The sequence below is a fragment of the Thunnus thynnus genome, chromosome 17, assembly GCF_963924715.1.
Source record: "Thunnus thynnus chromosome 17, fThuThy2.1, whole genome shotgun sequence".
Classification (NCBI taxonomy): Eukaryota; Metazoa; Chordata; class Actinopteri; order Scombriformes; family Scombridae; genus Thunnus; species Thunnus thynnus.
Window position 1 is genome coordinate 20,309,715 of NC_089533.1, and position 27,334 is coordinate 20,337,048.

Consider the following 27,334-nt stretch of genomic DNA (forward strand, 5'->3'; position numbering starts at 1 on the left):
AATGTGTTGAAAATTGCTTCTATCTCAATGACTCATGTTTATGAATTAGATAACGCGGCTCAGCAGGTGGAGCAGGTTCTCCACTAATCACAGAGTTAGGGGTTCAATCCTGGGTTCCTTGTTGCCACGTACTGACGTTTTCTTGAACAAAACACCGATGATGGCTTCCATTGGTGTGTGAATGGGTGAGTGAAAGGGAAATCTTAAAGCACTTTGAATAATAAAATAAAAGTGCTTTACAAAATGCAGTCCATTTGCAGTTCCATAATGCATCAATTACAGTGTTCCACTGGATTTTATGGAAATAACACTCATGCTGTGTAGCTGTTTAGATGAGCACATCTAGAAGCTTTTACAAAGCAGACCATTGTTTGTATGACTATTGAATTATAATGGTACATTGGTTTGTGATAAATGATGTCGTAGCACAAAACCGCAGATGTAGACTGTTGACTGCTGGTAATTGAGAGTTGACAATTGTTTGTTTGTCATTTAAGGCCTTCCTGTGAGTGTCGTCCAGTACATTAACACCACCAACTATGGCCTCAAAAATGACCCTAGACTTGAATCGAAGTTTCACAAACACAGCAGCTATTGCAGGGTTATTGTACTGGATTGCTTTTGACTGTATGTGTCCATGATAGTGTGTCAATTATCTTTCCAAAAGATAGAAGTAGAAGTCATAACATCAAATTAGACCTGTGGTATTGTGAAAATATTTGTTTTTTGTTATGCAATGGATGGCAGCATTTTTCTAGCTCGCATCTAGTTCATTATATGGTATTCAAACCTGTTAGTCTCATCCGCTCTCTTGTTAATATCTGCAGCTCTCCACTCTCACCCCTCTGTCCTCTCTCTCCCACTCTTTCTCCCTCCTCCCTCTTCATACCACTTCTCTCTCTCTCTCTTTCTCTCTCTCTCTCTCTGAAATGAGTAAATCAGTAGATTAGATAAAACTGCATGTTGAGGATGATGACTATACTCTTCAACAAATTAAATATAGCGAGCACTCATATACACGTAATGTATGCACTCAAGCTTTCTATATCTCTAACTTATTCTTTCCTACCCTTAGTTTTTTTTTCTTGCTGTCTGGCCCAAAACAGCAGGTACTATTTGTGGGGGAGTAAAGAGAGAGAGACAAAGTGGCAGCAAAGGGTGGAGGGAGTGAGGGAGGAGGGCAGGAGAGTGAAAAGTTGATCTACAGTACAGGAAATTAGAGGGCTCTGTGTGTGTGTGTGTGTGTGTGTGTGTGTGTGTGTGTGTGTGTTTGTGTTTGTGTGTTGGCTGGACATGTTCAGGTCATACTGTGGAGGTAGATGTACAGTACTGCTGGTATGAGAGGAAACTTAAGAGCCCTCCACACACATACAAACAGAGAAAGAGAGAAGAGAGGCAGCATTGGTGCATAGATTAACAGTGTAAATGTCATTATTTTTTTCTTTACAAATAGTGCTTCATTTTAGCCTCTTCTAGGGGTGTGAGGAAATCAATTTACATAAGAATCAGAATTCTTACAATTCACAGATTCCAAAAATGGATTTTTGTATGTTCTTAGTAACATAATTATTGATATTGACGGAATGAGAGTTGTCTTTATCTTCAAAGAAGGCAGTCGTTTTGAGACATTTGGATTTAATGACTTAAGAACTAGCTTACTAAAATGTATTTTATTACCCAGACAGTCATAAACACACACTGCTGCAGTTTCCAAAAACTCAGCCAACTTTGATCTGGCAAAGAAAATAAATTGGTCCATCCACCTGTTTTATTTCAAAAGACTTGCGTCCCTACAGCGTTATGGATGAGGACAGGTTTCCATGGTACTACTGTGCAGCGAAGAGGGTGTTTTCTACTGCAAGTGACATTAATAATGTTGCAGTTATAGCCTGAAGATAGTGCTTTTTTTCCTATTTATTCAATCAAGAATCGATTCTGAATGGAGGACTGATTCTGAATTAAATTATAACAACGAGAATCAATAACTAATCAAATTGATTCCCCAGGATTCTGTCTCTTCTAGATTGTAATCTTTTCAACTAGTGCTAGATATTGATTGTCAATAGATTTAGTTACCAAATGAAATGTGTCTGTTGGACTGAGTACTGAAAACTGTCAGGTACCAAAACCTGGCATCTACAGCTGTAAGGATTAGCCAATGAATTGATTAGTTTATTGACACAAAATTCATCTTCAAGATAAGATTGTTTCGGTCAATTATTGATCAGAAGTGCCAAACATTTTTTGCTTGCAGCTTTGAGGATTTACGTTTTTTTTTATCTTCGTTACATCAGTATAAATTGAATATCTTAGGGTTTTAGAGAGTCGGTCAGACAAAACAAGACACTTGAAGACGTCACCTCAAGCTCTAAGAAATTGTGACAGGCATTTTTATAGTGCAACCATTTAATAATTTTGGTATTGTCATCAAAATAAATGGCAACTGTGTGAGTTTGAATTAGGATGTTGTTAACAAAAAGCATGTGTGCAATAATATTAAACATGGGAGACAGAAAGCGAGCACAATGGAGACAGAAAGTAATAAAGAGAGAAGGGAAATTGAATTAAAAATTGCAGAAAAGGAAATAGATGAATGAATCAGATAGAGAGGGAGATGGAAAGAAAAAGACAAACAGAGAGATAGAGGGGATGTGACGGACGGAAATCAAGGGAAGGAGATGGAGTGAATGAAAGACAGTGAGAAGGATGCAGTGAATGAGAGAGAGAGAGAGAGAGAGAGATGGAGTGAATGAGAGGGAGGATAAGGGTGGAGGTGTAAGCTGGACCACGTAAAATCATCTTGTGCCAGACTTCTTTCACGGCGCTGGCACAGAGCTGAAACTGAAATCGAACGGAGCGTGAAGCCAGCCAGACTGTGGTGTCTCCCGAAAAAGATGGATTTTATTGTTTTCATCACTCTGGTTTTGTCTAATTGAATGTAACACAGTGCACTAATGAAAGGAATAACATACTGTATTGGCTGACATCCACAGGGGATGAAGAAGTCTAATTCTGCTGATATTTTACCATTCACAATCATCGTCAGTTAACAGTCGACACTTTCACAACAGCTGAGAGGAGTAAAATGAAATTGAGTGTGCTCCGGGCGATTCTGAAATTAAAAAACGCAGCAAGGCCACTTAAAGAACAGATGGACAAGAAACCCTTATGAATAGTTCCATAACCTCAAACGCTTTTCACAATTATTCAGCATGACAGATCTTTTGGAAACCTTGGCATCAAAGAATCACAATTTAAAAGGGTGCTTTTGTGAAACTGCAAATAGATTGTTTTGTTTTGCTTGCACGAGGTTGTTACTTGCCTTACGATCATCGCCAACCGGAGGTCACGCTTTGCCTGCCAAGTGAAGTCCCCTGTGTTTTTCTCTTGAAAAGACAATGTAACAGCATGAGAAACGATAGATGTAGAGTCGGAGGAGGAGAATAGAAAGGAAGAAAAAGAGAGGATGGATTGATGGAAGGGAGAGAGAGAAAGAGGAGGAGTGATATGGGTGTGCTGACTCACTCTGACCCTTCTCCCTGCTTCACCAGCAGCATTGTGGGTATTTATACATTGGCGTAGGCTGTTCAGCCCCCTTATATAAGCCCTTACACACACATACACACGCACATAAGGGGAGGTGCCCAAGGTGAATGGCATGTTTTGTTCAGATTATTGACTTTCTTCCTCCTTTCTTTTCTTTATCATCTTGCTCTTCTTCCTCTCTACCTCCTGTTGCATCAGCTTCTTCTTTGAGTTTTCCACCCCACTCATCAGGACGTTTCCTTCTTCGCTGAGACAGTAGGAAGAGCAAGAAACAGGAACAGTAGTCTGTCTCGCCTAGACCTCTCTCCACACTGTTTTAACACTGTGCCAGGTCTGCTAGGCCAGAGTCAGGGAGAAGATCTGATAGAGATGCTTTCTTGTCAGTGAATCCAGTCTGCTAGTCAGAAGAGCAGTCAATATAAGCATCAAATAGTCATCTAGCTATTCAATTAGAGAGCTACATCTCATCTAGTCAGTCAGAAAGTAACCAGGCTTTCACATCAAACACACATGTGCAACATAATTCTCAGGGGTGTGTGTAAGTCATAACGGCCTGAACTGCCCTGATTTTCTGACACGTTATGTATCCAAAACCCACATCATACTGTGTCATCAGTGTGGAGGATGCATATTTGTACAGTAAATATGGAGTTACTGCCGGCAGCCAGTTAGCGAAACTTAGCACAGAAACTGAGAACAGCTATCCTGGCTCTGTTCAAAGTCTTGTTGTCAGAAAGCCTTCAGGAAGTCACTGCTTTTACATTTCAGTCTTTGTATAGATTATGTAAAGGTGATATAACGTGTTAATTAGTGAGCTTTGGAGGTGCTTAGAGGTGTATTTTGTTACCTTTGGACACAGCCAGGCTATCTGTTTCCCCCTTTTTCCACTCTTTGTGCTCATGTAGTGGGTGTGACTCTGTATTGTGAAGTGTGTAGAGGGCAACACACTTCCTGGGACTGTCTCTGAGCAATTTATTTTCCAACCGGCGGCAACAGCAACCATAGTTATGAAGAAACAAAGCATTCACAGTGTTTCTCTTGCATAAATTTTCTCTGTGCCTTCCCGGGAAAAGGCCACACACAGAGAATATGCACAATACCATTATAAAAAGAATAAATAAAATGCTGATTCTGACATATTATATTTCCTATCAGAAGAATAACAAAAAATAGCAATGTATAAACTCACATACCTGTAGTTGTGAAGAAAAAAAGCATTCGCAGGGTTTCCCTTGCATAAATGCTCTCTGTGCCTGTGTAACATCATGAGTAAAGTCGCTAAATGCTCCATGCTAGCAAACACAGTCTCAGTAGTACATTCTAACATGGAAAACTACACGTCAGACCTGCGACACACGCACAGCAGATTTATGCATGAAAAGAAATAAAGTTGCAGCTCTAAAATGTAACAATGTTAATACATTGACTTCACATGTGTTTTTAAGTAACTTAACTCCACATTTCCAACCAAAACCATGAAAGTACAGGGAGCTTTTCCCTCCCTGGGAAAAGTCCATAACACAAAGAGGAAGTAAAACCAAAGGAAGTGCAGCAAGTGCAGTTTGTAAATAAGACGATTGCGATACTTCCTGCTATAAACCCCAATATTTCCTTTTATGGAAACGTGTCTAATCTTAACATGAAACCAAATGTACGTGCTTACACAATTTCATGAGAACATACTGACAGCATATCAACAACACTTAAGGAATATAGGAAACATGACAACGGAAATGCTAACCTGCTTCCTTCAACATGAAAGTCTGTGCTTCAATCCATATAGAATTCACCCGAGATGTACAAGGCGCGGTTCATAATACAATACAACAACATCACACTACTACGCTAAGCTAAGCGGCTGCTGGCGGTAGCTTCATGTTTACTGGACAGATGGTGTGGTAGCAATCTTCTCATCTAAATCTTGGCAAGGTAGGGAATAAGCGGAAATGTTGGACTATTCTTTTAAGCACACTGAAAGCCCCCTCTTCCACAGTGTGCAAGCAGCTTTTCCTTACAATAAGAAACACCATACAGTAGGTGTTAACTGCTGTAAATGTGCCCACAGTCAGTTGTTTCATTTTACTCAAGCATTTTAATACCGTGTAAGAAATATGGATGTATGTTGTGTTCAAATCTGTTATATCCAATCACAAGTTACATTGAACAGATAAGTGTAACCCTGGTCTTAGCTAGTCAGGTTTTTTTCATTTTACAGTCGGCCAGCAATTCAAATACTTAATTCAAATAGTCAGACAGTCAGTTGATCAGTCAGGGTTTTTCATTCCATGCAGACCATCATTGATCAAACAGTTATACTCAGTCAGTTGCAGCAGCCAGGTAGCGCTGTGTGTCTGTGCTTGCGTATGTGACATGCTACTACAGCTATAGATGAATAAATGTGACATACCAGAGAGCTTTGCCACTCAGTATGTTGTAGCATTGAACCTGGCCTCTGAAGCTGACACTATCTAAATCTGGGACATCACCATACAGCGTGTTGGTGCTTTTCACACACAAATGCATGCACGCACACACTGGCAGCTCATTAGAGGAAAAAGCTGTGTACAACATCCGTGTTCTGCCAACATTTCATAAACAGAATATACTGGAACGAGGAGAGGAAAAGAACAGAAAGAAAAGGAGATGAGTTGGGGAAAAGGGAGAACAGGAAATGAAAGGGAGGAGAAAGAAGAAATCATTTTCAAAACAGTACACTGCATAATAGCTTTCTATTATATAATAAGAAATCCTGGAGATTTAGTCCGTATATGAGTTAATATTCGGTAAAAACAATTAAATCCTGTAAGCTGCTTGCAATTTAGTATTTTCTAAGTGTGAGTAAATGACTGGTTTATGAGAAATGTTAGTCCAAATAGTAAATGTTGAATCTAATATGGTGAAAGGTGCTTAACGAATACATTTACTGTCACTTGTTTGGTTCACCAGTTAAGCAAAAGATTCATAGTCTGCCGTCTGAAGAACAGTTTTTAAGCTGGATGAAACTTGATGTAAGATGATGCACGCTTACTGTAATATAAGAAGAAAGAGCCTCTCGCTCTCTGTTTGAGCCCCTCCCTTTCACCCTGTATTGGTATACAGAAAGCCTGATGGGTAGATGATATTGATTGACAAACCAGTCGTTACATAATGATGTCATGAGTCTGTTGGTGAAGGCCAGGGCAACACGGGACACCTCACAGAGCTATATCTGACGAGAACATGTTTCAAATATTAGTCACTGTGTATTTGTGTGTGTGTGTGTGTGTGTGTGTGTGTGCGTGTGCGTGTGCGTGAACATGCATGAAAAACAGAGAGAGGGGAGTTGTGAAGTGTTGCAGAATTGAGATAAATACAAGCCACATACAAGTACAGTGTAATTGCTCTACTGCACTGAACGGGTTTAAAAACTAACCTTGTTTGCCAGGTTATTACATATAGTGATGCCACTTGAATTGGTTATCAACACAATACTGATGTAGCAGTTTACTAGCTTATGTCTTTGTGAGAGATTATTCTTTGTCCCGTATTTTTGTCCGGTGTTGATGTTATGAATAAGGATTCGATAAAGAACTGAATATCCTTAAAATCAATCTCTTATTGTGCTTATTGTACCTATAGGGACCTACAATGTAAGGGAAAGAATCATGTGGACCACTGAGGTGACTGTGCGTGCAGTGGCATGCCCTTTCCTGGGAAAAATGCTTGTGAAAATCACTGGTGTTCAACATGTGAACACATGCATGGCAGTGGCACAAGTCACAAAATTAGAGAAAAAGATGGAGATGAAAGAGTTTCTTTGACTGACAGTACCAGTAAAGCAGGTTTCCGCTGTAGAAACAAGACTGATGCAAAATCAATTGTGAGGCTGATTATTGAAAAATTCTTGTGAAAAACGTTTGTACACCTTATTGATGGGCTCTACCACAGCTTATTTTTTCCCTCTTGGGGGGACAGAATTGTCTCCCTGTGGGCTGAAAAGGGATTCACAGGGTGCTAACCGCAGCCTGTAATGTAACTTAATGCTCAGCCAGTGTTACAAGTGGACTGTACAGGTACACTACATGGCTGCTTACCTCTGCTGTAACCTGTATTAATCAGATTGGTTTACCAGGTTATCGTCCACCGTGTGTGTGTGTGTGTGTGTGTGTGTGTGTGTGTGTGTGTGTGTGTGTGTGTGTGTGTGTGTGTGTGCGCGTGTAATGCTATAGCCCAGGCTACAGCCACAGTAATGTAACAGACTGATGAGAGAAACAGAGCCGAGGAAAGACATGGACAGAGAAAGAAACGACAAAGAGAGAAATATGAAGACAAATTGTAACTGTGTGTGTAACTATCTATATCAAACTGTGTGTGTGTGCTTGTACAGTACGTATGTGTGTGTGTGTGTGTGTGTGTTTTCCATGGATATTTAATGTATACGATAAATAATGAAGGCAGAGAGGCAGGGTGCCAGCTACAGATCAGTACACAGAGGGCACCAAGCGGTCAGAGGGGAGGGTTTGTGAGCGATACAGGCAGGATTCATGTAACGGTCAAGGCCAGTCACCAGCAGCTGAGCGTGGGAGCTGCAGTTACTGAATGCTAACAAAATGACTGAAGGTGTTTCTTGATCAATAGTAGAATGTAACTCAGTACGTTTACTAATGTACTCTACTCTCACCATTTAATGCCACTTAATACTTTTACTCCTTTACATAAATATTGTACTTTTTACTCCACTACATTTATCTGACAGTAATATTTACTAGTTAGTTACAAATAAATATTTTACATTCAAACCAAATTTCAACTTAAACTTAAACTTAAACATAGAATATGATACATTATTTTAAATGAAACTATCCATCAGTAAAATAGTTCAAATCTGAGTCAAATCTGAACACACAGACTCACAGCTTGTTAGATTTAGCATGTCTTACACTTTTCGGGGCTATAAATATCTCTGACATCCTGATCACGGATAACTATCCATAAATACACTTTGAAGTCAATTTTTAAAAAGACGCTCCTCATAACTGTAGATCTTTCCTCTTAATCATCCCATTTTGAGTTTTCTTCAGTTTTCCTCAGTGTCAAAGTGATAGTTGTCTGTGTTTCCATGGTCACAGTGCAAATCGGAACTGCTAATAGTTAATTCGGCATGACTATTGTTGTGGATATTTTGAGCGATGGTCAGCACCTCAGTGGAGAAAAGCGGACACGAGCCTTTGATGTCTTAAAGCTAAAAATGTTTATTGAAGCACTTGATCAAGAAGAGAACTGAAATAGCGAACATCGAAGTCATCTACAACTCAGATGCTGTCTCTTTCCGTTCTGCCCTCTGAAGGTCTGACTCTTAGTCTTCAACAGATCAGCCTACAATATGAAACATTAGTCTAACTGGTTCACTACTTTCTAAACAAGGAACTGCATTTTACCCATGTTAGTTCAGGTGACCGTCAGCACATTCTGGTTTGAATGTCTGACTGTGTCAATAGAATCTACGCATTCACTTATCTGGGTTGTCAAGGAAAGCCTCCTCCGACCTTGGTAACCATGCCAATGCTGATTTACCCTTTATCAGAGGGGCTTCTGTTTCCCCAAACATCACAGACAGCTGCATATCCAAGGAGAGGCAGTGTCTCTCTCTGCAAGACTTGATGTTGCTTACTCTGTGACCTCAAGGCCCAGGCTTGACCCAATGTAACCCAATTTGTAACCCCTAACGATGGAAAATTCCATAACAATTATCATGGTGCAAATTTTCCAGAATGTAAACAAATACAGGCTAAAGAAACTCAGGTGTAGCTAATTCACACTGATTCTAGTGCTGGACGATATGACCAAAATCTCATATCCCAATATAGGTCATTTCATATCCTGATAACGATACCTATCCCGATATAGCACATTTTAATTCAATGAATAAATAGTCCGTCCATCCCCTCCGTCTCCCCCTGCTGGCATAAAGCTGCCTCCGTGTGTGTTTTTACATAGCATGCAGGTGCTCTGGATTCAGAGGTGCGACGGAGATCAGACTGATCAGAGCTGTAAACTCTGACATGAGGGAAGACAAAGACGTTACCAGAACGAGAGGAGGACATTTGTCTTCGTTTGATAACGTTAAAAGTTAAGTTAGACTTTTCTTTCGGCTTCCCGACTCACTTTAAAAAGACGAGAGAAAAAGAAAGAGAGAGCAGCCGTGGTTAAGTGAGCAAGAGAATGAATGAAGAGAAGGAGAGAAAGCTGGTGAATCAGATCAATAAAACGTTATTTTCGGATTGTTTCACAGCGGTTACGTTCTAAAGTACAAATATGCCCACACACCTCCAATCAATCAACGTGTTGTAAATTAAGGGATTGAAAACCGAGCAAAAAACCCTGGGTTTCAAGGGGTTAAGCAACATTTTGAATGCGGGACCTCTATTTGTAACTAATCTGAGTTTCCACCTCTGACGGCAGGTGCTTTTCAAAGCCACAGCCAATCAAACATCTGTCTCAGCAGTATCATTTTAGACATTTCTCTTATCCCTTTGTAAGTTTGATGAATTGGTTTGGCTTAGTGAGAAAAGATTATTCCACCTATCTTTTTAAATTTCCCCCACTGAAAATAGTTGTGTAGTGTTAGCTGAATGCATGTCTTAATGGGTGCGTGAGGTAATTATTGTTGTGGATGGAGGTCAGGTTGGAGTTTGGTTAAAGAGTGAAAAGAAGGGCACACTTCATTTATGGCATGGTATAATTTTGTAAAGAGGTATTATTTGTTTTGCCCCAGGGGTCATTTCATTGGATAGCCTACATTTCTATTTTAGTGAAGGATCTGTGTGTGTGTGTGTGCGTGTGTGTGTGTGTGTGTGTGTGTGTATGTGTTAGGGATTTGGCAGAAGAAATACTCCAAAAGAGCAGTTGCCTTGAAGCAATATGTGCACATAGCTCTCCATTTCTATCTCTACCTCTGTCCCTCCACCCTCACTTTGTGTATTCAATCTGCGATATCACTGGAATGAGTGGGTGGTCTGTGTGTGTGTGTACGTTGTATCATCGCAGTGAGTGGGTGGTGTGACCAAAGAGAGGATATTGCATGGGAGTGAAGTACCATTGAGGTGCACATTATTTGTGTGTGTGTATGTGTGTATTGGAAAGAGAAAGTCTTTGTGTTAATTATAACCCCTCTGATCAGAAAATTATAGAATCACTGGCCCCCAAATATATAAGTGAGACAGTAGAAGAGACCTTCAAGAGTGAAAATATTAAGATTATATTTTTTTAATACTCTGATCTACCAATCTCTGATCCCTTAACACTGATACTAACAAAAGTGCAGAGAAAGAATCAATGTTTTCTTATTCAAAACTGTGATTACCACATTCCTTCATAATTATGCTTCCCTAAACACAAGTAAATTTATCCAAATGCCTAAGTTAGTTGTAATGAAGCAGCTTCGATTGTGTCTCCTGTATTCAGTGGAACTGTTAACCCATAGTTCACAGTGTATTTTTCAATTTTCACAGTTCCCACAATTTCCAAATTGCCCCCTGTCTCTCCTGACCCCCTAATGGCCTGGGAAAAATGTGGATTATCACACCAATTTTTTCCCCTATAATTATATATATATATTTTGGCCAAAAAACATATTTTTTAAATTCCAAAAATAACACCAAATACCTTTGAGTAGCGCTGTTTCGAAACGTGAGTCAACGTTTGTGTCGTTGCCTGGGAAACTCTTGGTAGCGTAGCTCCTTTTAAGGAATAGGGCAGTGCGCAAGTGAGTGAGTGGTTAAGTGAGAGAGCGAGTGGCAGAAAAGTGATGGTGAATGCGAGCTGAGCAGAGGAAAAGGTTAGCAGTAAGTTGTCAATCTGGCAGTAAATGTACAGTACAGACTACAGTGTGTCAGTTAATAAATGCTGCAGCTTCTCAAGACCTCTCATCTGTTCTTTCCCCAACTGCTGGAAAAGTGAAGGGGGTTAGCCCCAAAGTTAGTAACAATGGGTTAGCCTAACATGATGACACTAAACAGAGAAATGTGTGGCTGCTAAGCCCCCTTCCCTCCACCGCCCGCCTGCCAGGCCAAAGCAGTCAACCTAGGGGAAACACTGAACATGATTTTAAACTGATGACATGTTTCAGAGGCCCACTACAGCTTCTTTGTCTGTGACTTTTTGGAACAGAAGCAATATATATTTGTTTATGAATAGCCTATATAACATATAAAACATATTCTTTATGTGTTAAAGTAAAAGGTTACAAAATCATAGACCTTCTGTTTTTTTCTCTCCATTAATTTTACAGTAAATCAAGGTGATTCAAACATGCTTCTTCTTATTTTGAGTAGTTGCACTGTGCCTGTTTTGGCTGCTGCTATCATCAAAATGTCTTCTGGTGTTCAGTGTGTTTACAGTACCTCTGTATCTCTCACTCAGACATAAACATTATGTAAATATACTCTGGGGTACCATCATAAAGACTGTTTATGTGTGTGTGTTTGTGATTGTGAGATGTCGGTTATTTTTAGCCCCCTCTGTTCGTCTTGCCTGTCAGTGGAGCTGACATTGATCAGGGTGGAGATGACAGGCTTGCTGTGCGTCGAAGCTTTCACATCTGCACCACTGATTGTTATCAACCTGGAAACTGCGTGCACAAAGTGGAGCCCTGTTACGCTTTTCATCTCATGTACATTATGATTGTACAGGTTTCTTTGATTTTTCATGCGTGTCGATGTGTATACTTGTTGTTTTCAACAAATATGTGCTGAGGGAGGGAAAAAAAACAAAACTCAACCTTGGGTTTGTTGTAAATACAAATTTTTCAGTTCTGTTGGTAGCAAACTGTGTAGACACAGGAAATTCTGTTGAGAAGTCATTTTGGTACATACTGTAACATGAATATGAGGTTACATTTTACATTATATTCTAGACAATTAGAAGGTGCTCTTATCCAGAGTCGCTGACAATGAGTCAACGGTGCGGGAGTGACAATAAGAGTGTGTGGGTGTTAAGACAGAACCACAGCATCCCTCTGTACATTTACCGCCACAAAAGCCTTTCATAGGTTAAGTAAGTGGTGCTTCTAACAGCTTGTAGACAGTAAAATAACTCCTTCATTAATCCTCCTCAGAATCAGATCTAATTTTGCTTCAACTAAACCTAAAACATTTCCTTCGATTTAAAATTTTACTTTAAAAAGAGTGTACAAAGTCAGCCAGCAGTCCAGTGTATAGTGAGTACGAGTACGCTGACACTATTCCTCTGATGAACAGACAGTAGGGCTGCGATGGTATTCCATGTTACTGTGTATCTTGATTTAAACACAGTTTAACACACTTCATATTAATATTATCACAACTGTCATTATCACACCTGCCAGCTATGGGGAGACTCTCGACAGTCTGCTGCAGCCTGAAAGAATGAGGGTCATGTGGTGGACAGGTTAAGCCGAGCTAGCACCACTGCTAGCGAGCTAATCTGCCAACATGTTTACTGCAGGCTAACTGCTTTTGGCTGTGTGAGCTACTGATTATCTATTATTCAACTTAAAGGTGCAATGATTAGTCGATTAATCAATTAGTCGAATCGAACAGTGAATTTATCTGCAAGCATTTTGATAATCAATGAATCATTTTAGTCATTTTTCAAATTCCAGATTCCAGGTTCTCAAATTTGAAGATTTTCTTCTTTTATGTGTTATAAATGACAGTAACCCAGGTTTTTTTCTATTTTCTGACAACTCATAGACTAAAGGATTAATCGATTAATTGAGAAAATAATTAGCAGATTAATTAAGAATGAAAATAATCGTTAGTTGCAGCCCTAATTTTACTTATAATGAAAATTACATTTATTGTCTTTTACTACAACGACATTGTGTTGTTTCTTCTTCAAGAAGTCTTATGATGGGCGACAGACTCACATATTAAAGAATTTGAATATGTATTTGCATGAATAGTTATAACGGATATAATGTCATATTTTGGAAGGAGGTTGGCTGCTAAGTATTCAGTTTGTTTCTCTCGTAATCATCATTGAAATTTTCCCTTTGCTGTACAGTTTTTAAAATTTTCCAAGAACAGTTGTGCTTGGTGCCTCTTCACTACCGTCTTCTACAGCACAAGAAGACGACTACTAAAAATGATCCTTCTGATGCCTTCGGCCGTCTCTGTAAATCACATGACCCTCGCCTTGCAGGTCGTAGCAGTCTGTCGAGAGTCTCCCGCCATCTATGGCCTTGAGCGGGTTCATGTCTTAGTCTGTGCCACACAAACCGTGTCAGATGCAGTGTTACTATGAAAAATGTTGGTAAATTCTCTTTCTCTGTCTTTTCTCTCTTTCCGCAGTGTGTTGTTTCGTGGTTCACAAACGCTGCCATGAGTTTGTCACTTTTTCCTGTCCAGGTGCTGATAAAGGACCTGCATCAGATGTGAGTACAAATAAATGAATAATTTAAAACTGTATGCCTGCCTGTGAGAGTGAAAATGAGTAATGAAAGACAGATGGAAAGAGAGAGAGAGGGATTGCACAGACTTTTCCAGCTCATGAGACGCCATCACCTGTCAACACCAGTGTTACAGCTGCCTTCATCTTTTTCTCTCTTCTCATTTTCCTTTTTCTGTCTTGACAGTTATTCTAAACCATCACACACTCTCACATGGGGATTCATCCAGATAGACTCGATACTACATGCTACTACTACTTTTAGTGTTACAAACATGACATGTAACATCTTGAGTTTACCGATACAACCAACATTGATCGATCAGCAGTGGATGATTGGAAATTAAATTCCATGTTGACTTCAAATGTTAGATGAACAAGAACAAGAAGAGACCAAATAAAAAGTCTTCAGTCAGTTCATTGTTTAGCTGTCTGGCTGCAACTTTACTGTTTTGGTTCACTCTCACTGCTCAGTGTTGTTTTCAGAGAAAAAGCTCTAAAAATCCATGGTACGCTACCTGCTCAGCACCAAACAGCAAACAGACACAGTTAGCGACCAGCTGGTGAACGCAGTGAAACATTTAGCAGCTACAAAGCCAGATCTTACCCTCGGGAGTTGATAGAGACCAAACACACAGCTAAAGAAGAGTGAATATTGGGCATTCACCATGTGAACAGAAATGCCAATTTAAACTCAACTTAAACGATACTCAACTTAAGAGGTGATGATATGATAGTGTTGTGTTCACAACTTGTTTCTACTGCCCCCAAGTGTCCAAACAAATCTGTTAATGCAAGTTTAAGAAACACATCTACATCTACGAAGTTCAGACAAAAGATACCATATGCATCCCATTTGGGGTCAGTTTCTCAAACATGTACATGTGTCTGAGACAAACTTACATCTCTCAGACAGCTAACCTTATATTGATTCACCCATGGGTCTTAAAGTAGTACCTATCCCTCTCTAACTAAATTCACTCCCATCAACCTTTCAAGATTGAATAGGTTTACTCCATAAAATGACTTGAACTCTTATGTACTTCTTATCTTATCTTGCTTTCACTTTCGCACAGTTCACACCAGATAAACAATTCTATGTACCTTAGGAACTATTTTATACACACACACAGTGTAATGCATTTGAAGGATAACTGTTATGCCTTTTCTCACATTATTAATTGTCTTTGAACGTTCTCTTCACCTTCACATCTGCTCTAACAACAGGACGTGCTGTTAAGTGGTACTTTTATCATAATCTCACCCACCTTCTTAAGGAGCTGACAGTCCCATCTTTGATTTATATTCTTTAAAATGCAAACCAGATCTCTTATCCACCCTTTCAAGGGGGCAGAATTAGTTACCTTTCTTCTCTCAAGAGCACTCTCAGAATGCCAACTCAACCCTTACAAAACCCAGGGGTCTTTAAGTTCCTCATCCATGTCCTCACCTCCCACTGGAGTGCCCTTTCAGTCTGACAAGTACACCCAGTGAGCCGCCTCCAGAGGAAACTCTAGTGTTCGTTCTTTGGCTTCCTGTTGCGCTTTCTGTATAACTGATAAGTCACAGCAGTCTTTCCTCTCATCTTAAATGTCTATCTATCTTTGCGCTATTTTTTTATTTTGTCTTCTTTCCCCTGACTGCTTCTTCCTTTCTTTCTCAGTGTTATTTGAGTAGTGCATGTCATGCCACAGATAGCGTCTTAGATAGCTTCTGTTTTGGTCGGGACAAGAATTGCCAGGGCTGGGCACACAAATATGTGCAGAGGCTTCTCTAAATTCCTTGTTCAATGTATTTCTTCCTATAATATCTGCAGGTTGTTAGACTCCAAAGTCTGGAGAAGTCTGTTAAAATAGCAATTTAAAGAATGTATCATTATGTATTGAATGCAGGATTTGTTGGTAGAGAGAGGGAGCGGCGCTGGCGAGAACAAAGCCATGTATCAGAGAAATAATGTGGTTTTTGTAAACACATTTCAGTTCAGGCAAAGCACTTGTAGCAGCCGATTGGCATCAGTTGCTTCACCATGACTGGCTCATCCATAGCTGCATGGCAAGTAACATCCAATCATATTAATGCAGATTAGACAGTCCACATATAAATCTGACACTTGTCACTGTTACTCTGCTGATTCACTCATGCCAACACTGTTCTCTGCTGCAGACCTAACCACCATCCAGACTCCTTATATACTCTTTTTGGAATTGATGATTTAACTAAGATTTACCAATCATGTACATGTTTATTAAGTAGGATTTGTTCTTACTGAAGAATCCTTATTGCTGATTGGCTCCTTTTGAGAGCTCCTTCAAAGTGTGTTCCACCAAATCTAGCTATGTTGCTATAAATGATCAATTCCTTGATGCAAGTGTCTCTGAATGAAAAGAAAGTTATATTTCTTACTAAAATGCATTCTGTGTAGCCTTGAGGGTCGTACGCAACAAACACATATTAATGAGTGCATTCAATTCCTGATTATACATTTGCAAAGCCGATTTTTTTGTTGATTTTTGCTAGCTTGAAGTCCTTGTCTTTACTGCCTTTGTAGGTGCATTGCAGCCAACTGTTAATCTGTGGAATAGCATGAAACCAGCATCAGGAATGTGTCTTGTGCACAGTACAAACAAAACAGGGACCCACTTCTATAAACCTAGCTCTATAGAACTAAAAGACTCCACAAGGCATCGATTAAATGCAGTTAGTACTACAGAAGTCTGCACAGAAGAACTAGGGTTACTCTTTCCTTACACTGCCAATTTGTAATTTAAGAACTTCACATTCAATCAGAAAATATGCTTTTGGTTTTGACTTTGTGCTTAAATCATTCCTTTCCCTCCTTTAAAACATCTTCAAAGACTTTTTACTGACATGAAACCAGCAGATAACCTGTTTCTTGATTGGTCAGATCAAATGTCATAACACATATTTATGTACTGCACAGTATCTCATTTTATCTATTTCCTCTGAGATCTCTCTCTCTCTCTCACTGTCCACCATCCCTCCCTCCATATCTATCTCTATTCTGTACATCCTCTTTTTAAATGCCACTCCACCCCGGGGGCTCCTGCTCTTAATTACGGGGCCTCACCACCCCCTCCATGTTATTTCCTTAATGAGTTCATGGCCTTACGACCTCAGTTCCTGCACAGTGGGAATGTAGCTCCACTCCAAACTAGCTGCACATTTAAATATAGGAGACAGGAAGATAGGTGGCCTGCTCTTATGATTGTGCAAGGGACATGGAAGATAAAGACAAGGACACTCACACTGTAGAAACCAAAGTTTCCCACTGGTCACTGAATTACCAGCATATATATTGTAGAAACAAATATATTACAGTATTTGATCATAGAAGTGTTCAGATTTTGCCTTGTATCATTATGGAGCACCTGGGTGAAGATTTTCTAATAGTGCTGTCAGATTTGTACAGCTTGAAATGTTCTCACCCACGCACACCTGCACAAACTCTGCTTTTTGAACCTGAAACAATGAGAACAAACATTTTCATTTTCAGTTATTTCAGTCATTTTATGTTTGATAGTGTAACATATTTAGGTGTCAAGGACAGTTTTATCCATCAAATGGTTGATAACAACGACAAAACCAAGTCGTACTGTGTAAGATTCAGCTTTGCTAGGTGGTTTCTCTTCCTTGCTTTGCATTTTCTGTAGTAATAACAGTGAATATCCACATGATTAGTGAGGCAGATTTTTGGTTTGTAAAACATTTTTAGTACACTGAAGGACGCTGTCCAGTAAAGGAACTGCCCTCCAAAAACCTGTGGGATTTTGAGTCACCATTTAATTTACAAAATCATGAGTAATGCTCTGCCACCAATAGCCAAATGTTTACAAACTCAAAAGACTCTTGGAGCCAATAGTGTCAGTGTAGAGCTCTTACAATTATGACAATTAATGAATCCTTTTTGAAACTAAAATTTGATGGTTACAGCTTCTTAAACATTTGCTGCTCTTATTTGCCTTATATTATAAGAAACTGAATATCTTTGGTTTTCCTATATTTGTCATTAAGACATTTTATAGGCCACATGCTTGATTGATTATTTGAGACAATAATGGGAAGACTAGTCTAAATGAGAAAAATTATGTCTGCAGCCTTATTGTACAATAATAGGATTCATCTACATCAGAATAAAATGACTCTTCAGGCATTAACCAACCCTGAGCATTTCTCTGAGCTGATAATGTTGAGGGATTTCTTTGTGGGTCACATACATCAAGAAACAGCAAAGCTGGAGATATTTTTGAAGGCCAACAGATAGATGCAGCTACAGAGAAAGAAAGATTTATTGTATGGAATCAGTCATATTGTCTCTCACTCTCTGCAGCAATCAACTCACCACTCCCATTTTACCTCCTGCCAATCCCCCCATCTCTTTTCCTCTCTCTGTCAGCTATGTATGTTTAAAAGAAGAAGTCAATTATAGATCTGGGTTAATAGAATGGGTTCCCTGTGGGAGAAGTCGAGGGATGAGATCCTCTAATGAAACCTACATTTCAGGCCCACAGCCTGCTAATGGTATACAACGCAGAGTGTGAGTGTGTGTGTGCACGCGTGCGTGCGTGCATGTAGAGGTAGCGATACTAAGACATACGACATCAACAAGGATAGCACTGCTCAAAACTAGCTTAAAGGAATAGTTAGAAACAGCTAGCCTGGCTCTGTCCAAAGGTAACACAATCCGCCTGCCAGCACCTCTAAACTCACTAGATGAGACGTTAAATGTCCTTTGTTTAAAAAAACTGAAGTGTAAAAACATCAAATTGTGGTTTTATAGGGAGTAAAGTGCCAGAATATTTGTTGGTGGGAAAAATGACTTCCTGTAGTCCCCTGTTTGCCTGGCAACGGTGACACCGAGACTAAATTTCTAGCTGTTTCCAGTCTTCATGCTAAACTTAGCTAACTGACTGACTGCTGACGTTAGCTTCATATTTACTGTACAGACACAAGAGTGGTATCGATCTTCTCATCTATATCTCGGCATGAAAGTGAAAAAGTGCATTTCCCAAAATGTCAAACTTTTCCTGTAACAAACTAGACCAGAAGACTAGATTGATCTTGTAATTATTTTCTATCCCTCATGGAATTCCTGGAATGTCATGGAATTTAGTAACATATTTTGTTGAGAGAAATTTTAAGGGATTTGTTTTCTGGACAGGTCAGGGAATATCAGTAATTTAAAAATCAAATTACAAACTCAAACTGAATACAATAATTTTTTTCTTACAATAATGTGATTTAGTCATGAAAGATAATTGAACAGCTCCAGTAAATGTAGATTTTATTCTAATGTTATCAAATTTCATCATCATTGTCACTTTTATGTGCAGTCATGCCTCTTCAGGGGGAGGACTGTCACAACTCACACTTTTTTTTTATTGTAAATCTAATAAGATATTCCCCCTGCTCCTCTCGCGCACACACACACGCTCACTGCATACATTTTCTATATGCTCATACATATTTCTTGCATGCATGCATTTAACGACACTCCATATACAGAGAAATAATGTATGAACACATCATAACATATGTACTCATTATCAGACATTGATTCTCTTTGTGTTCAGTTCACTGCACAGACCTGAGGCAGGATGGTAAACCCCCCCCCCCCCCACCCCCCTTCCATGCTGAGAGTGTATCTCAGCATGGAAGAGGCAGGGTACACCATGGACAGGTTACCAGTCTATCACAGAGATAACATACAGTACCAATCAACTTTTGACTGGTACTGTATATACAAACAAGCCTTCAGACTCAAATATACAGCTATGGTCAATTTATAACATACAGTTCACCTAACGTACATGTCTTTGGACTGTGGGAGGAAACGAACACACTCAGAGGAAACCCACAAAGACACAGAGGTGAGAACAAACTCCACACTGAAAGACCCCAGTCAGGTTCAAAGCCAGTGACAGTGTTAACCACTACTGTTACACATGTTTGAAATATTCACCTTCCCATTGACACGCTGGAAAAAAATATTTTACATTATATTTCATGTTTTTTTCATTTTTAGGAAACATTCTGAACACACTTTCATTTCAAAGCTGATCTAATTTCTCGTTTCAAGCATGGATGCATCACCTCAAGTCCTTTTCACACGTTAATAGGATTTTAGAGTATGGAGTGTTTTTTTTTGTTTTTTTTATTATTACTACTTTCGGAGCACAGCTTGGGAGTGTTTGTGCCACTTATTAAGACAGTTGGTCCCAGTTCCTGTGATTTCAACAGTTTACACCAACTATTCAAATCAAAGAGTGTGTGTGTGCTCCAACTTTTGGAACTTTTGGAGGATTATGAACTCTGTAAAATTGTTAAATCCTCATTTCCCATGCCTTTTCTCATATAAATTTTAAGCCTGTGTCTGTTCCAAAGTAGTATTAGAATGGCATAAGTCAACACTGACAGTTTTTAATTATTTTTAGGAATTACTCCTCTTTCAAATCCATAAAGTTCATGAAAATGTTTCAAACATCTTTTCAGGAAATGCAGATAAAAGTCACAGTTGCAGGGTAATTGTCAGGATTTTATCATAAATAGACATATGTTAATGTTAAAAGGTACTATTAGAGACACAGTGTAATGTCTGGGGCTACAGGTGTGCCTCTTTGTCATGGAATTCCTTTCTCTTTGCATGCTGAAACAACTAAAATTGTATTTTCACATACAGTAGCACATAAATACAGTATGAGCAAAAGTTGAATATTCAGATACGATGATATATTTAACAGTACGTGTGACCAGATGGTTAAAAATCCACAAGGTAACCTTTGAGAGAGGAGGAGGGCTGACGAAGAGATGGAGAGACCACAATTAGCATATGGAGGGGGGGGAGGAGGAGAGGAATTATATTCAGGGTGTGAAATTGAAACCACCATCCCCGGCCATCTCTTCCGTCCCTTGTTTTGTCACTTTTTAACACTCTTTAATTCTCCGCTGTGCTTGCGATGCCATTAGTCCTCTCTTTTCCAAGAATGATTGCTCTCCCCAATCAACAAGAAAGCCTTTAGATAGCATCTCAAACACAAACATTTAAACGTTCCCAGAGGAAGAACTAAAAGTTTGAGGGGGATAAACACAATAATGCAATAAATAAGTGGAGCCCTGCAGTGTGGGAGTTTTTTATTTGCTTATTTCAGGAAAAGCACAATGACAGAGCATTTGTTTTATTGATCAGGATGGAAAAAGCAGTGATGTAGCCTCTGGAATATTACATTTTACTTTGTTCCTTATGTGCAGTATGTTATTGAAATAGAATGAGAAGAAAGACTTTTGAATATAATTTGAAAAGAAATGCTTCTTTGGAGAGTTTAAGTACTTTGGCATCTACATTTCTTAATGAAATAAAGACTTTTTGAAAAAGCAACACATTGACTAACTTTATGCTATGAGGAATATTAGGAATGTTAGTGTGTAATGTAATTTTTAGCAAGCATTATTTAAGGCTAATTTATAGTAGGTCGCTCCACACTTTTGATAAGAGTTGCTCAAGAGAAAATAAATAGTCGTGCGACGTTTTCAATTTATGCTTCGGCGAAAGGTTTCAGTTGTCTCCATGGTAACCAGATGCTAAGTTATCTAAAGTTACAGACCAAAATATCAATGAGGAAGTTCAGTGAAAACTACAATCTCCATGGTAATGTTAGTGATGCTACCAAATCACACTGTGCGACAAAATATGACGGTGTCCGCGACACTTTTTTCTGTCGTAAATACATAAATAATAATGAAGATTTTATATTATAAAGAACAAATTGTTTCAGAGTTCAAAAGTTCAAAAGTTAAGTTACTATATAAGAGACCTGGGGAATGTATTCAGATAACTGAAATGACCTGCATGCACTGCTGCAATGTTGCACATTTTTCTGTCTTGTTTGGGTTTGTTTTGTTGGGTTTTCTGAGAAGTAGGTTTTTCAGTTTGTCTATAATCCCTTTGATCTCCTTTAAGATTTTTAAGAAATCAGTAGACAGGATGTACTGGACACAATAAAGATATGAGGAAAGAAATACATGTTATATGGATAAAGTGGAAAAATAAGAAGCCAAAATGCTATAAACATCTAGCCTGTTACTGTATGTGCACTTTTTAAATAATAGATTATGAGTTTAACTACATTTAGAAGCACCTGCTTATTTGAGACACACCACTTGTATGATAAGCTCTGTACAGTAGATGAGTGATGTGGGAAACTATTTGATGGCTGCCACTGTAGAAATGTCAGAAAGTCAGTAAATACTAACTGGAGAAGGGCTATGAAGACAAAATCAATAAAGAAAAAAAAGTCTAAATAGTTTTTATGTCAGTCACTCTGTGTTGTCTGCTGTGAACCTGCCTGTCAGGCTGCCTGTCATAAAGCATCAGGAATGACATGACATGAGGATGTGTGTGTGTGTGTGTGTGTGTCTTTGTGTGTGGGGGGAGTTGATTGATGTTATTGGCAGGGAAAATAACAGATAGCAGAATGTTAAACCAAAACAAAAGAAAAGCGGAGCGTGAGAGAAAGCACAATGACTGAATGAACAGTCAAAACAGTGTGTGTCTTACTGTAGCATTGACTGATGGGTAATGACTTTTCTGGCATCGTGTGCTGATGTTGTGAGCAGGCTTTCAGTTTAGACACTCAGTAACACAACATATGCCATGCAATACACTCATTTGTGCAGGAGCTCCACACTATACCATCTGCTTTTAATTAGTGGGGTCCCGGTGACTAAAATCAAGTGAAACGAGGCTAAAACTGTTGCAAATGTTGGCACCACGCAGGCAGTAAAAGAAGATGTCAAGTGAACACAAACCAGCGTGTGAAATCATAAAAAACAACATTGTTAGTAAGTAAACTTATGTAGCACCTTTCAGGAGCCAACATTACATCACATTATTGTGTTATTAAATAGTCCTATAGAAGAAAGTGATTGTGGAGCTCACAGTTATGCTGCTAAGGTGATAAGTCCCCGTCTTATCTTTAGTGATCATGCTGTGTCAAAGAACTGATTCATATCAGATGCACTCGCTCCAAAGCTGATTTTTTTATTGACAATTTAAGTTTGATCTGCTGTGTAACATTGTAACAGTTGTTACATGTTAATGTATCACTTCAGGTTTTCTAGTTGTTCTTATTTGGAAAATTACACATTAAAACCTCACATCACACATTTCTTGTAACAGCAATAAAATGTTGGTGGTTCTCAACCTGAGGATCCTTATCTTAGGGGTCTGAAGATCACTGCAAACTCCTCCTTCTTCCCAAGTTATTTTTGCTTGTAACTCCTTAAAGTCTTCTAAAGTAAAAGTGTCTGCCAGTGCCGTGAGAATATTTCTACTTTCAGTGTTTAAAGTATAAAAAATCAGTCCAGTATATCGTCATTGTAAAGCAGCAACCTGACACTTTCTTCCGGAAAATTTTTGAAATAGTTTGGTTAAACTGTCACTGCACCTGTAGATTTTTTCACTCATTTAAAGAAAATGAGGTTTTTAAGATTGAAGTATAGCCAGAAATTATATGAGAGCTTTTAACAGTGATGATTAAAGGAATAAGAAAGTCATTTTTCAAATCCTTTTTTACTTAAACATTTACCTCGACCTCTGAAATTCTTCAAATAAAGTCTTAGAAGAAAAACTGAGAGGAAAACCTGTGATAAGGGGTTCACAAGAAGACATTTGTTCATTTTAAAAGGTCACTAGCCAAAAAATTTGGGATATAAGGCTTTCCAATGTGGAACACTTGCACAGCATGGTAAAACTGATTGACAGATGTGTTGGCATCACAACATTTCCACAGCTATCTATCATTCTTCTAATTTTACTGATCAGCCATTAACAAAAGATCACATGTACTGATTCATAAAATAGAAGGAGGCAGGAAAAGTGTTTTCTTTTTTTGTCCTCATTCATTATTTTGTCGCCTCCTTTTTTTCTGCTTCTTTGTTTCTGATCAATCCTTGAATTTTCAAGGCGGATGCATTTTATGGTTAGTGTTCATAAAGAAGCTGGCACCCTCCTTTCATCAGCCCTCATATCACTCCTTGTCTGCTGTTGCTCGTCACTGGAGCTTCAGCGGCACAATGTTCACTTGTTTTTCAGGAGAACAAAAACGAGCAGGAGGTGGTCTTGTCCTTGAGAAAAACGAGAACCAGCAGAGAAACAAACACACACACAGATGCACGAATGAAGAAACCCACACACCTACGCACAAGCAATCACAGGCGCTCGCACAATCATTTAGGCTTAACAAGCACACACACTTCTAAAGAAACCTTGGGGAAGCTGGGTATAATTCAGGCAGTGGCAGCCTAAATTAAACATTATTTTCCAGGACAGGTGTGCAGGAGAGGAAGAAATCAATCAGCTTTCTGGCTCATGAGACAAAAAGACGTGAACACACACACGTCAAAGTACACTGCGTACACATACTTATATACCGTAGCAGTAGCAGGTACCTGATTTAGTGCCTGATTCTGTTTATATGCAAAATGTTTCGTTTTTCAAGAAGCAGTTTTGTATTTGGCACCTTACATGAGGTGATCATCCACATATGATTCATACTGTAAGCAAGACATAGTCTGTAACTGTGATGGATCCGCATAGAAGAGATATTTAAACTCTTACACTGAAGTAGCTCCGGTTCACCACACAACCTGGATCTCTCTCAAGTGGTGGATTGGATGTTCTCACCGTCCGTGGGTTCATGTTGCAGTGTGTGTGTGTGTGTGTGTGTGAGACTTAATGTGAATGTCACCCACTGAAACCACAGTGCTTAGATGCTGCTGTGTATGACCACTGAGCCATGGTTGCAGGTGTCTCACACACACATGAACACACACCACACATTTAACAGAAATAGACTTTGTTTCTGTGCCAGTTACGCTTTCGTTATGAATGTTCATGAAAGAGGAAATGATGCCTGAGTTACCTGTTGTCGGAAATACGTAAAAGGAAGAAGGAAAAAAAAAAAACATGAATCAAAGTTGAAAATACTAATAATATTTTTAGTCTGTAAGATGCAAAGGGTGTAATGCTCAGTTGCATGTCAACAGGATTATTGATGAGGCCTGAACTTTTACTGTAGAGAGCAGTCAACTGTGTGAGTTTGTGTGTGACAGACTGATATGAACTATCTGTGTTCTTGTTTTACACTAAGAAGATGGTTTTTAACAAACTTCATGGAAGGCTAGCTCCATACAGAGCTCGCTCTCTTTGTTCTATCAGATATCATGACACGCACACACACACACACACACACACACACACACACACACACACACGTCATGCATGTAGCTGCCTTTGTGGTCTCTGTAAATTGACGTCAGCAAGAACACTGATGAAAATTTATCTGATCAGATTACACAAAGAGCATGCAGCATACACATAGGGCACAGGACTGAATTATAAATGCTACATTGTTCATAAACAAAATGTGCACAGAGGTGAAAGGTTGAAAGTAAGTGGAAAATGAGAGAGGTACTCCTGCAGCTAACAATTATATTCATTATCCATTATTTTCTCAATTAATTGACTAAAGAAACCATAAAATAGTCACATTTGAGAAGCTGCAATTAGACTTAAAACAGTAAATCAGTTATCAGAGTAGTTGCTGATTAGTTTTCTGTCAATCAGCTAATCGATTAATCAACTAATTATTGCAGCTGTAAAGAGAAGTACTGTATGTGTGGTGGTGAAAGAGGAATATGGAGGAAAATCAAAGAGATGAAAGAGCAGGGAATATATAATATGTATGTCCAACAGATATGAATTAATTCATTATTTATTTTAATAGATACGATGATGCACATTTCGAAAAAGGGCAACATGTTACACTAACCTTTGCTTTCAATATTGTTACCGCAAGTTACATGTTCACTGAGTTATTCTGAATGATGTCTACCTCTCATCAAATGCACTGAGGAGAGGAAGACAGGAGATGTGTCTGAATGTAGATTTGAATGATTCATTGTACAACCCCCCCACTCCCTCCCTCTCTCTCCCTCTCTCTCTCTCTCTCTCTCCAGGACCCGAGAGCAAAGCATAAGTTTAAGATCCACACCTACTCCAGCCCGACTTTCTGCGACCACTGTGGCTCTCTGCTCTACGGCCTCATACACCAGGGCATGAGATGTGACCGTATGTACTCTAAATATATCCACTCATGTCTAATGCTTCAGGTTTGATTATGTTGCCATTAGAACATGCAGTACATGCTGCTTTTTACTGTCCATTTACATTTTTATATTATTTTTATCAGTTATAACTGTATAACCAATGTATTAACACAACATACATCCTAAAAAAAGTGTTGGTTTACATCCTTACAAGCAGGGGGCCATTTGTGGAAAATCAGAGGATGTTTCTGAAACATTTTTATTCATGAAAATAAATCAGAAGCACAGTTGGCCTATATAGACTATGGAGCATATTAGACTATTTCTTGCAGCTGTTACAGTACCATTTATAAAATAATTATGAACCTTAATAAAAACAATTACAAAACTTGAACTTCACCACTGCATTTGTAGGAATATTTTAATCCATTTTAAAATTTAGTTCATCAAGTAGCGTGGTGTAGCGTAGCGTCACATAGGAGATGTGATCATATACAACAATACAAAAGGTTAAATTTAACATGCCAGAATTAAATCCCCCAACACTCCTTTCAGTACTGTGGATAGTGCCACTCAGCCAGACGTGCCAATACAGCGGTGAATTCACAAAGAATGGATTGTGGCCCCTGATGGCACCATGAATTGCTCATCATTTGCAACCGTTATCTGCTCTGTCTTGAGGTCCGACTCACAGAAGATATTGCACTAATGACATGACAGTGCAAATACGCCCATAAAGTTTTGAAGCTGAGTGCAATTTGCCCTTGTTTTTCATCTAATTGACCCACTTGAAGATTTCATCCTTGATATCATTCAGTATTAATATAAATTCAATATCATTCAGTGTCTCACAAGCTTGAAGATTTGAAGAGAGAGAGACAGAAAGAGAGAGAGAGAGAGAGAGTGTACTTCAGTTACCACCAACTCTCTGAAGACGCTAATAATTTCACTCTAACAGCGTGTGGCTATTAGCGCTGTCTTTGTGAATTAGACTGTTTTGCAATGAGGCTCATTTGCATAGAAAGGGGCCAATTTTGTGCCAAATGTATCCATATTATCTCATTTACATACATGCAAATAGCAAAGTAGCACCGAGACGCCTTTTGCTTGGCAGCACAGTTTGGAGTGCATTTCACCCTTTTGTGGGTGCTTTTTTTTAATTACAGGGTTTCTTTTTGTCTCATTTGCGCAGGTTTAGCAGCCGCAAAAGCCACACAATCCTTTTGTGAATTCACCCCTTAATTTCATTCTTGCAAGT

General features: G+C 39.0%; 1 protein-coding gene across 2 annotated transcripts in view; it reads left to right on the plus strand.

Annotated features, from left to right (window-relative positions):
* prkcbb (protein kinase C, beta b) overlaps window positions 1–27,334 on the plus strand; it is a 100,878-nt gene that overhangs the window by 16,909 nt on the left and 56,635 nt on the right. For both annotated transcript variants that reach the window (XM_067615753.1, XM_067615751.1), the window contains exons 3-4: window positions 13,857–13,939; window positions 25,987–26,098. In XM_067615753.1, coding sequence (XP_067471854.1) covers window positions 13,857–13,939; window positions 25,987–26,098 — 195 coding nt within the window. The remainder of the gene's footprint in view (window positions 1–13,856; window positions 13,940–25,986; window positions 26,099–27,334) is intronic.